The following is a 13,266-nucleotide window of genomic DNA, read 5'->3' on the forward strand; positions in this document are numbered from 1 at the left end:
GCGGCAACCGTGCGTTGTTTATCGAGGAGACTATTCTCCGAGGTTGCGTGCTGATGATCGCTAACCGTATTCGAGGATTTGAATCCGGTGTGTTCCCTGCTGCTGTATGACGGAACTCACAATCTCGACAAGAGTCCTTCTCCGACTCGGCCTGCCACCGCCATGAACGAGTCCCTATGCCATCTCGATCGGCACAGCTCAAGATTATCAATCCTTTGCCCTCTCGACTGGCATCAAGAGTTCCTCTGCCCCGAAAGTCACAGCCGAAAACAAGACAAGATGATACGTCTTCCTCCCGCCCCATCTACTCTCACGACGACTTCCAATGCATTCGCGGATTATGAGGCTGGCGGGCCTCCGGGCCATGGTGAACGAGACCCTCTGCCCCCGACTGGCACGGCTAAGCTCGTCTTAAGGAAGTGTTGAGAGATGAGAATTTACGGGGGAAATATACGGGCGTAACTGGCGTCCAGTGGAGGATATCGCCCTTCGGCAATCAGAAGCTGGCCAGTAAGCCATACACGACAAATCCCTCCGCACCCGACCGGCACGGCCCAAGACAGATACCTCTGCTATTCCAGCCTGCCCTAAAAATCCTTCTGCTCGAACAAGCATGCCTCAAGACCTCTCTCTCTTTCTCTGCCCCAGCGCCGGTGTCATGGCTCAAGACTCTACTGGACAGTGGAGAAAAGATTGTGAGGGACCCAGGTGGATAGAGCGGATGACGAGCCACCAAAGCCTGTACAACCAGTACAACGAACAGTACAAGGGAAGTTCGGCCTATCAGAGGGAGACCGACGCATCTGGCGGGATCGCACGGGGTCCAGCGAATTGCAGAAGGAAGAGCGTGCCTTGTTCGTTCCCATTTCCATTTTCAGAACCCTTCGACGCTGCGTTCTGCCCGCCAAGGCAGATGATGGGAAAACTGCCACGAACGGCTGGCACAGCGGAGACAGTCTTGTAGATGGTTGCAGCGCAATCAAAACGATCATGCTTTTTCACTCGTTCCGCCTCCGCATCGAGACAATCCAGGCAATATTTCGCTTCCATCTCTAGCACGGCATAACGCGGGCGGTGACGGTCCCCTGTCAGTAGAGACGATACGAACCTGTTGTTGTGAGTGTTTGTCTGGATTCTCTTCGGTCATTCATAGTGCTAACGAAGGAGACAGCGCGGAAACGGACGATTCGGCTTGCGCCAGACACACACGATCGACGCGGTCATTCCGCGAAAAGGTTCTGCGAACAGCTGGCGATGGTTTAACCTCCCATTCAGGGGACCGGGCGCCGACAGTGGGAAGACTTCGACAAATCAGACACGAGTGTTGAATACCCTCTCTCACCTTGACTCTGTCAAATGGCTCTGCTCGCCCCTATGGAACAGAAGAATGCTTCGTTACGCGATCGCCTGCTCCAGTACCCGTTGGCAAGCCGCAAGTCGGAAGTGTGCCAGGTCGGTCAGCTGGAGAAACCGTCTTTCTGCACGAAAGAGGCAAAATATGCATTGCGACGTTGGCGGGAGCGCTCGGTATCGAATATTACAGAACTGAAATTCTGAGAATGACTCGGAGGAGAACGAGCAGTGTGGTGAGTCCGGTCGAAGTGAGGCAGCAAGAGAAAGGCGAACGGAAATCGTCGCAGGTGGATCGGCAACTCCTCTTCACTGGCGACGCAGACCCCAGATCTCGCCAGAACATCATGCGTTCCATCGCAACAGGCTGTCTGAAGACACCGCAACCCATACTTGGTATGTTCTACCGCCCATTTCCCCTCGCTCTTCAGTCCGGCTGACATTGCTGTACGAGAAATTCGGTACACAACAGATACCTCCCCACATCTTCTACTTCTTTACCCTCTTCGCCATTGTCAGATGAAGCGCCGTCTGACGAGCATTTGATTGCCCAGCTAGCAAACCCGCCCATCCAGAGCTTTCGCTGCTGCCAAGCACGACGAACGGGCTACATTCGACTGCTCGGCGCTGACGATACATGAACTGCGCCGACTCGCTCTTCCTATTGATTTCTCTTCTATTCTACCGACCTGGTCGACCGACTGACAAGTCCCCTTGGTAAGAACTCAAGAGTCTATCCTTGATGCCTACGAGAGGGATAACTTTCTAATCGCTGAAATAGGTCGCCGCAAGCCTACATCAAGTCCTTTCCCGAGCCTACGATGCCAGCCCCGAACCTACAAGAAGCCTGGCACCATACCGGCGAGACCGAGACGGGGTCAGGAAGACACCTAGTGCCGCACCCACAAGACCAGCCTCGGGATTTCGTGATGAAGATCAGTACCTGTGTTCGCGTCAGTCTACCCGCGAGACTGGATGCTTCTTTTAATCCATGAGCTACTCTTCCTGACTTCTCAACTGGCGCTGCGAGTTCACTTTTCCGCAAACCGCCACTGCCCGAGACGAGATCAGTCCGTCACCGACCGACACAGCCCAGGCACTGCGAGGGATTCCTGACCCCTTGACATACGGGCTGGCCGGAGCTTTATGTTGGACCGTTAACGGAAGGATACGGAAGCAAACAGCGCAGCTGGCGTGATTGGAGCAAGGGGGAGAGAAGACGAGTACGGCCAGTTTTTGCTGGCTGACGTAGACTGGTCGTGCGGGACCCGGTATATCGCCACGCCTTATGTATTGGGTACTTACTGCGGCATTGACCCTCGGGGAAAGTGCTTTTCATTCTGGACGTATCAAGGACCCGCTATGATGGTCGTGGGATAAAGGTCTAACGCATGAGAGATTTCACATCAGTCATGCTCTCTAGGTCGACGTGCCTCAGAGCAGAGCCACGAGAATCACGGGACGAAGTGTTGGAGACTCTAAAGAAGTGTGAGCTTGATGCTCTAGGTATACCGAATGCACGAGAGAAATTCCGCTTCTACTACGTCAATCTGCCATTCCTCATACCGTCGGGTACAGGGCCAACGTTTCAAGGGTTCAGTCACGGTCACAATATGAGCACTACTAGCTTCGCGTCGAGCATGGGAGGTTTAGAAGCGTGATTCTGTTGTTTCTCAACTGGTCGGGGCTGCCCTAAGCTCGGCATTCTTGAATTGAGGCTCTCGTTCATCAACACAATCGCTCATCAGTGCCGTCTTTTGCGTTCAGCAATCCGCTTGGTTCGATCACCTTGAATAGGATATTATTTCTGGAGCTCGCACATAATGTCCCGTAATCCATATTCCGAACAACCTTGTCTTCGAACCCGGGTACCATGTAAGCTGTCTTTTGTTCTGCATCGGAGGCTTCGCTTTACGTGTCTCTTTTGTTTTACTCTCAGAATCCTGGGTGTCCCAAAAAGCATCAATGTGGACACACGAGAACATACCGGCGGAGGAAACGATTCCATGTCGGGAGTATGGAAAGACCTATTGGACGATTGAGTCGTAGATCTGCCAGGTGCATCTTGACTAGCGTAAGACACCACCCCTCGCCCGGCTCGTCGATACGTTCGAGGGTTCGGAGCAGTCTTATCTTGAGCGGCTGAACGGCAGTACAGTATCAAAACTGCCAAACTGATCCCAGTCCAAGCAAGAACAGGCAGACGTGTTGCTTCTCCAGCTTTTTGGAGTTTCAAGGAGTCTCAAAGGAAATGCAAACTTATCGGTCGAATTTTGCAGAGTTAGAATCCCTTCCTTGAACGACCGCAACTTCTTCGAGCCATCTGAGTCTTCTAACTCCTTCGAGCTCTTTGAGTCTTCAAAGTCCTTCGAGCAACACCATCAGGCATTCCCCATTCTTCTGAGCCGTCCGAATCCACCGGGCCTATCTCACCTCTGCCATCTTCCGGCCTGGCCCACGCGAACACTTCCGCCACGAAGGCCCTCCTCGCTTTTCCTTCGGCGCCTGCTCCGACCACAGACTTCAAGACTCTCCGAATTCGGCATGCTTCACGGAGGGTTGTGGGACAACAACGGTGGGAAGGACCAAGTCGCAACGTTCCTTCTAATGTTCTGAGTTCTTCGAGTCTCTTTGGGTTGTCCAGGTCCCTCACAGGTTTTATAGGTCGCTTGAAATTCCGTGAATGCTTCTTGGGCTCACTTCTGCAGGTACCTGAGAGAAGCAAACAGAGGTGATCTCGCAAACGACCTACTGGAGCCCGCGGACGGTATGGGCGCAGCGGAGAAACCTCCAGCTTCCCTTGGTCAAGAAGTTGCTTCTACGATGTTGGAACCTGACTCCCACAGCGTTTGGCGAACTGCCCCGGTCCCAGAGATCCCCGGATCGACCTTTGTGTGGCGAATTAAGACAGGAACCAGGGCAGTTGTAGTGTCTAAGACGGATTTCCGATCAGGATTGGACGTGAAAGCGCAGTTTGACCGCAACAATGAATACGACTATCCCTGTTGACCTCTCTGGGCCAGTCCAATAGCCTTATGAACTATTGAATCTGTCATGCGGGCGACTCTATCTCGGCTATGGTATCCCAAAAGACATCAGGCTTGCTCGCTTCAGCTCCGCATCCAATCTCGAGTTCCTCTGGCTCAAGCTGTTTAGCTTCATCAGGGTATCATGGCCGCCAACGCACCATGAATGAGCCAGTTGTTTGTCATTGGTGACGAGGGGTCTGTTGATCTCGATCCGAGTTCGGCCGCGAGCATCCTATGGAATACACCGGATTCATGCGAGTAAAAAGGTTGATCCCGCTTCTCTGTTGGCTTGATCCTCCAGTGACGGTTCACTTTCCAGGTGCCAGGCTGACGTTCAACGAAGCCCGAAGTCCACAACGAGGCTTCCGCACCCACCAGCTCTCACCAGTTCTTCCCAATTCGCTCTTTAACCCACTCTGTGTGTAACAATTTGGGAGAATTTGAACGCAAAGAGTGGGAGACAAGAAAGCTGTTCGGAAACCCAACTGGACCGCCGGACGATTCCCGAAATGCGTGATCGAGGGCCAGAGGCACAGGCACGTCCGGCCTGAAGGCAGAAGACCCCTTACGAAAGTCATAAAAGAAGAAAGAAATGGCGCGGCGCATTCTCTCCTCGAACCGTAATCGTCGAGGACAAGAAGTAGGACAGCGGAAAGTCAGAGCTAGGCTTGTTTTAGAAAGCATTGTTACCGAATTATTTGACAAGAAAGAAGTCATGGCAGAAAAGGAGCCTTTGGTAACTATCAGTGCAGATGATAAGAGAGGATCGCCGAGGATACTAATCAAGAGGACCCATTCAGGCTCTGTGGTGTCTTCTGCTACCACAGCTCACCTTCAGCTCCTGAAAGACGCGCAGGGAGGCTGTTCTGGATGGGATCTGCACGAACAATCAGGTGTTCTGACACACACGACACTGGGTACATCAATCTCGTCACACTTACCCACGTCCTGAGTGTCAAGTCACGCTTGGTTGAATGGATCCGGTCTCTCGCCTTTGATATGAGCATGATAGGCTGGGGTTAATTCTGGTATGGTCGTGTAGAAAAGACAATGCATTACACCACGAAGCACGGAAATGGTCCTGTGACCGTTGACATCGCGTTGTCTCAGATGTGAAAACTCCTTCAATGCCATTGGCTTCCCTTCATTTGAACCGTACCGACTCATATCCATACGGAGGAGCAACTGGACACTGCCAGCTTCAGCCTTCCGTGCCTGTATAGGCAGCCCCTCATCCGCCCCTCTGCTTACAGAAACTGACCTAGCCTCCGCACTCCTCAGTACTGTCCATGGACCAAAAACAGAGCAAGCGACGCAACATGTATCCTCTCGAAATAGTACAGCCCAGTACAAGCCATTACAACACCAAAGAATGTAGTCTTCCAGTCTCAGATAGTCTCTTGGACGAGCAGGCCTTTTGATCCACCCTTTCTTACGCGCTGGGATGGGCAGAACGAGAAAACGATGGATACTCCGGCTTCTCCCATGTGTCATCTCAGCCGTTGAGCGTGAGGCTGCCGATATCAGGTAGGCTGATGTTCTTCTTGTCTGTCGAGGTAAGGCGAGACTTGTCGGGAAGTGGGCTGTCAGGGACGTCGCACAGCGTCAGTCGAGCCATGTCTGGTAGGCTCATGTCGGCTTCGTGCCCTTGTGCAGAATTGGCCTGGATGATGGCAAGCTTGTGGCCGCGTCGGAGCTCTAAACAAACGGTTAGACACTGCTGTCAATTGATTTGGATGGGGGATGCAGACCTTTTGCTGCCATAAAGACGTCGTCACACGTCAACTTGGGGACCTGGCTGATGGGTAGCTTCGCGCAACGCTTGACCATGGCCGCCGTGAGGGCGGTCATCACCACGTCAGGTGTGAATGTGGCTCTGCGAGGGTTTTCGAGGAGCTTGCAGATGACCTTCAACGCGTTGGCGGATGTAGCGACGTCTGGTCCTAGTCGAAGAATGACCTGGTGCCTTGGAAGGCCAAGCAGTTCAGTGGCACGGCCGAACCGGACGAGCGCCTTCCAGTCCCTCTTCACCATGTTGCTGTAGTAAGAGCCGTAGACAGCTTTCAGTACCACGTTGATTTGGCTACCGAAGATGAAGGATAGGTACTCAGGCCAGGCCGAGTATCGGGTATCGACATCTTGATCCGAGACTGCGTTCCACTGATGTTCCTGGAGACTGGACCACAGACCGACGAGTTCATTTCTGTGATGCCGTTGTCGGTTCGGAATTTCCACCAAAGACAAAATGCGATTGACCATCGTAGCAATGTCGTTCCGGCCCATCATGGCATCATCTTCGTAGTCGCTGTCCCAGGCTGTGGTGGTGGAGCTAGTACCGCGTCCTATCTCGGGCGGTTGATCGACTAGATCGGGTAGACTCTCTCTCAGTCCCTTGAAGGGATGATCAAGAGCTGTAGCGGCTGGCCTTGATTCTTTGCGTGGCTCTGACGAGGAACTTTTGCCACGAGAGGTCGTCGCGACTGCGTGCGCGTCTTGGAGCTCGCTGGGCGGCGGTCGCTGGGGGTCGGATGGCATGTTTGATGTCCTGACCGATGCCTGCGAGTAAAGAAAGAGAAGTTGCACAACGTATCTTGATGGAGTAGAAGTGGGAGGATGAAGTCGAGAAAGTCGCAAAGAAAAGTTGTGTCGCGGTAATGGTTCGTCCTGGAGAATTTGCGATGGGCAAGTACGGCCGTTTTTTTTTTCTGCGAAGGGGAATCGCGCGCCCACGTTCCCTGGTGGTCAAGGGAAGGTGCGAGACCTCTGGCTGTTCCTCACCTAAGACGATGCCCACATGCCTTCCTCTCAGCGTTACTGATGCTTCTCTGGATTCAAACGCTGCTGTATTCGATTGCTCTCAGGCTAAGGTACCAAACAATTCAGAACTCAGAGTATTCCAACACCACGAGCTACCAGAGAATCATCATCCCAAGTCTTTCCTCTCGAGAATCGCAGTCAAAATCTCGTCCCTAGCCGACGCCAACGACCATGGCCAAAACATGGCTCAGGTGTAATATGCCAGCTCCACGGGAAATTCTCGCATGCCGGTGCAAAAATCCCTTTTCAACTCATCACAACAGCTGCCAATGACACTTTTTCAAGCCGTTTGACGGCTCTGAGGCATGACTTATTCGCATGTCCAGGGACGTCAACGACCTCAACGGCCGAATGGTAGATTTGATGTTGGGCTTCATGAGTGATTCACTGCCTGGGAAGTATTCGTCATTGAGACAATCACAGTCCGGATGATATCTGCAGAAATCAGGGTGCCGTAAATGTAATCGCTCTGGGACGGGAGAGTGGCGCAGACGCGTCAAGCCGACCGCGTTCTACCGGTAAGTGAGGTGCGGGACCTGCCTCGACGCTCTCAGGTACCTACCTACCTACTAGGTACCTACCTAGGTGGATAAATGCAATACGCCGCGCAATATAATACAGCTACCCTTATAATCTAGCTATTAATATTATCTTATTATACCTAATAAGTATATATTTAATATTTAATATTCTAAAAGAATAAAACTCTATTTTAATAAGCTTTTTAATTTATTTAATAATATAAATAGCTTTACTCTTAAGGTTAGAAAGAATAAAACCTTAATAAGGGATATTAATCTATAAGAGATTATCCTTTTTATTATTAAAATTATATTATAAACTTTATTTTTTTATTTATTTACTTAAAATATTATTTTATATTCTTTATTTTATATTAACCTTTATTATTATTATTTTTAATATAATTTTAAGTTTTAACCCTCTTTAATCTCTTAATACTTTTAAAAATAATATCCCTTTTTATTTAAACTATATTAATAATATTCTTTTTATATATTATATTAATAAGAATATTATAATAAATACTATTCTTTTTAAAGAAATAAATAATTTAGTAATAATATATAAGTTATATAATATTATAATAATATTTAAATTTATTTATAGCTTAAATAGTAATTAAAATAGAGTATAAGCTACTATTAATTCTTAATATATTATAATATAATAAGCTATATAATAATATAAAGCTTAGCCTATTTAATATCTTAATAATAATAAGATAGTATATAGAGGTATTAGTTAGGATCTAAATATATTAGATATAAAGTTAATATTATAGCTAGCTAACTAATAATAAGGTTTATATTAATAGCAAGTTAGATAATAATAATAGTAATAGTTATTTATTATTCTATAGGTTTAATTAAGTAATTATAAGTCTTAAAAGGGCTTAATAATTAATTAAGTCTTTAATATAAGTTATAGAGTAATTATTATTTAGATATAGCTAAAAGTCTTAAGTAAAAATTATAAGTTAATTACTAAAGAGCTATAGAAGTTTAAACTTAAATAAACTTAAATCTATTCTATATATAAATCCTAAACAGTATTTTTACCCTTCTTATTAATTATATTATTAATACTAATAAGTATTTAATAATTATTAATAAGTACTTAATAGTTTTAACTAAATATTTAGTTCTCTATTTTCTTTATTTAGTTTTATTTTATTATTATATAACTTATATTATAGTTTTTTTATTTTAAGGGATTCTTTTTGTTTTTATAATTCTATATTTAAAAGTATTATTATAACTATTTAGCTCCCTATAAGCCTTAATCCTATTAGTTATACCTAATAGATTATAATATTAAGTCCCCTCTTTAAAGGTTTAATCCCTTAGATTAATATAAATAAATAGTATCTCTTAAGTTAGAGAAGTATTAATTATACTTTCTAACTTTTATAATATTAATACTATATTAAGTTATATTTTTAATTCTCTTATAATATCTACTCTTTATTATTACTATTATTTACCTAAAATTACTATAAAGGGTTTTAAAGTTATATTTTATTATTACTATTATTCTAAAGGCTTATATTATAAGATATTACTTAGTTCTCTAATTTATAGAGAATATATTAATATAGGTAGTATTTAGAAATCTTATAATATATTAAAAGATATTATTTATTAATATTTATTTTTCTATTATATTCCTTTTATTACTCTCTTTATTAATTTTATTTTTATAGTAAAGCGTCTTATAGTTAAGTCTTATTACCTTAATAATAAAGAGGAGGAAATAGAGAAATTATTTTAAAAGTAAATAGAGGTACTTTAGAGGGTATAATATAAAGTAAATAAAGTTCTTATAAAGTTAAATTATATTTATAAAGTAAAATAGATAATATTTAAAAAGAGTTAGAAAGAAACTAAAGTAATAGCTAAAATAGATAAGTTAGAGGAGGTTTCTCTAGCTAAGTTATCCTCTATATAGAAAGCTTAATTAATAGGTATTTAGAGTACTATAGACCTTTTTAAGGTATTAAGTAATTAGAACTTTAATACTTTAAATTTCTTATTTACTTTTTAGACCTTAAGTTTCTTAAAAGCTTTAGATACTTTATTTATCTTATTAAAGTTTTTTAATTTATTAGTATTTATTATATAGCTATTCTAAATAATTAAAATATTTTATTAATTTCTATATATTTTCTTTATATTTATAACCTTTCTATTTTACTAAATATTTATTTTGTTTTTTATATTCTTAATAGTTAAAGATCTAATTAACTTTATATTTTTATTTTAAGTTAACTTTAATATAATTTTATATATAGGATCCTTATAGTACTTTTTTAAAAAGTAAAATATAAAAGACTAAATAATACTTTATTATATCTAGGAATATAAGTTTTAAGTTAATATTAAATACTTTCTTTATAATTTTAAAAGGTTTAAGTTTCTTAAAATCTAACTTATTACTTAGTTATTTAGTTTTAATATTTTAATAAAAAAGGTATATATTATTCTCCTCTTTTAGAGTTAATCTCTTAGATAGGGACTATTACCTAGCTCTAAGGGAGCTTTATAGTAGTTTACTAATATAAGTTTCTTAGTTCTTTAATATAATTCTAATACTTTAGCCTATACTACCTCTTAATATAATAAATAGATATAAATAATAATTAAATTAGTATTAACTAATAAGCTTAACCTAACTAAGGTCTTTAGGTATATATAAGTTTATAAGAGCTATAAGAAAAGGGGAGGTAATAAGCCTTATTACTAATAGTAATAGTAGTTTAAATTTATTAAAATAGTATTAAACCTTTTAGTTATAAGTCCCTTTTTATAATACCCTTATAGTTCTTTAGCTAAAAGAGTAACTAATAGGGTATCTCTATTATATTATTAAATAGGTATAAAAAGCTAGTTACTATTTTAAGCTAAAAGCTTATTCCTTATCTTTTTTATTTATTACTATATTTAAATCCTTCCTTTAAGATAAGTATTATTTAACTTAATATATTATATAGTAAGCTTAATAATAATAATATTAAAGAACTAATATATATTTATAGTATTTAAGGTATTAATAGCTATAAATATAATAACTTAGACTTTAATATAAAAGTTATTATAGCTTATTTTACTTATAAAGCTATATTATTAACTTTAAACCCTAATAAAGAGGGTATTATTATATTTATCCTTAATAGACTTAAAAATAAAGATCTTAATATTATTAAGGTATTTATCCTAAATATTAATAGTAATCTATTAACCTATAAATATCTTATAGGTTTCCTCTAAATAGCTAAAGATCTTAAGCTTAAGGTTAATAATCTATAAGTTCTATAGATCTAAATTAATATTAATAGCGTTACTAATAATAAGTAATAGAACTATAATAGTTTTAAGTACTAGGGGTAAACTAAAAGTCTTCTAAAAAGTTTAATTAATAATAATATACTAGCTTAAAGGCTATATAGTTAAAAGTATTAGTTAGTTAGTAAATAGTAGAAGTTTTAGAGAAGTCTTTTAAAGTATTAGAGATATAATAAAACAGTTTATTATTATTATTATTATAGGGGAAGTTAAGGTATAAAGTAATAAAATAGTAGTTAAAATAGAAACCTTAAGCTTATATATAGTTATATAACTAAATAGCTATTAATTAGTTAAGTTAGCTAGGCTAAACCTAGAGTTAGTTAAATATATAGTTTCTAAATATAATATAGTAGCTAAAGGCTAGAGTTAATCTCTTAACTCTTAAGATATTAATATATTTATATATTTATTTAAATATAAATTTAAGTTCTTTTAGGAGTTTCTATTAGATTTCTTCAAATTTATTAATATCTACTATAGCTTTTAAGGCTATTAAGCTTTATTATAGTTCTCTATAAGCTATTAAATTAAATCTATAGTTTAAATAAAATAGTAATTCTTCTATATTCTCTCTTATTATATTATTATAAATAAATTAAGCTATAAATAGTAATTAGATTTAGTTATTTTACTAATAGTTAATATAATAATATAAATAGGTTTTTATAATTTAATTAATTTATTTTATCTAGCTATTAATTTATAGGTAAAAAGTAATAGATATTTTATAGTTAGATTTAAGCTATAAAATTAGAAATCTCTAGAACTTAAAAGTAAATAGCTTATCTCTATTAGATATAATTTTCTTTAGTAATCTATATTAATTAATAATTACTTATAGAAACTTATAAATAAGGTCTTCTATAGTATTAAATTCTATATATAGAATAAAGTATAAATACTTTATAAGTTTATTAATAATAACTAAAATTTTATTATAATAAGCTTTAGTTATTAGTTTTTAAGACTTGAGTAACTTGATAATAAAGTTTAATAAGATAGATTTCTATACTATTTATAGTATTAAGAGTAGCTATATCTTATTATAAGGCTAATATTAATTAGGTTTACTTTTTATATAAACTTTATAATCTTTAATTACTAAAAATACTTTTTATTATATAGCTATTTTATTATAATATTATTTAATATATTTCTATATTTTAATTATACCTTAATAACTATATATAAATATAATATATACTTTTATAATAGCTTTAATAGATACTCTTCTAATTAAGTTAGTATTATTCCTTTTAGCTATATATAGAAGTCTAATAGTTAATATAAAGTTACCTTTTTAATTTATCTTAAGAATAACTTATATTTCCTTAAGTATTAAGATATTATAATCTATTTATCTACTTAAAGTATTAACTTATTTATTTTTAGATCCTTTATAATAAATAATTTTAAAGTTAAGTTTAAATAAAAACTCTATTTATTTAACTTATCTCTTATTTAAGACTTTTAAAGTAGTAAAATATAATAGGTTTTTATAGTTTATAAAGACTTTTATTAAGTATTTAATTCCTAATAAGTAAAGTCTCTATTTCTTAAATACTTTAATAATTACTATAAGTTCTTTATTATAAATCTAATAGTTAAGTTTTAATTTATTAAGTTTCTTAAATAAAAAGATAATAAGTTATAATTCTTCTTTTAAGTTCTATTAAAAGAGTTATACTCTTATTATAAAGTTAGAGATATCTATTTTAACTTTAAAGAGTTTCTTTAGGTTTAATATATATAAAATAATATTATTTATTATATATTACTTAATTTAACTAAAGTCCTCTTAATATTACTCTATTTATTTAAAGGGTTTATCCTTTTAAATAAGCTTTATAAAACTTTAGTTAGTTTCTATAACGTAGTTAATAAGTGAGCTGCCTAGACAAGCGAGCTGCCCACCCAACTGCAACTATCTTATCTTCTACCTTCTACCTTACGCAACGCTATGATAAAACTATAATATTATAAACTAAAGAAGTATAGTTAAACTTAGCAATCTAAGCTATTAGAAAAACCCTAAAACTAAGTATTTGAGCAGCAGCTAAGATCTATTTAGTCCCTCCTAGGACCTTAGGCACCTATTTAAAAGGCATACCTATATAGTAAGATACTATACTAAACTTATAAAAGCTAATGCTACTAGAAGAAGAGAAGCTAGTTAAGTATATTCTCAACCTAGATTCCTAATT

The 13,266-nt window shown here is 38.5% G+C and overlaps 1 protein-coding gene across 1 annotated transcript; it reads right to left on the reverse strand.

Annotated features, from left to right (window-relative positions):
• Positions 1-5,874: 5,874 nt before the first annotated feature.
• CkaCkLH20_13033 (uncharacterized protein) lies at positions 5,875-6,914 on the reverse strand (the record flags this gene model as incomplete). The annotated part of the gene is made up of 2 exons (XM_038895744.1): positions 5,875-6,077; positions 6,131-6,914. 2 exons carry the CDS (start codon positions 6,912-6,914, stop codon positions 5,875-5,877), a joined length of 987 nt encoding a protein of 328 aa, XP_038738956.1.
• Positions 6,915-13,266: the final 6,352 nt, after the last annotated feature.

Source organism: Colletotrichum karsti, assembly GCF_011947395.1.
Source record: "Colletotrichum karsti strain CkLH20 chromosome Unknown Scaffold70, whole genome shotgun sequence".
Classification (NCBI taxonomy): Eukaryota; Fungi; Ascomycota; class Sordariomycetes; order Glomerellales; family Glomerellaceae; genus Colletotrichum; species Colletotrichum karsti.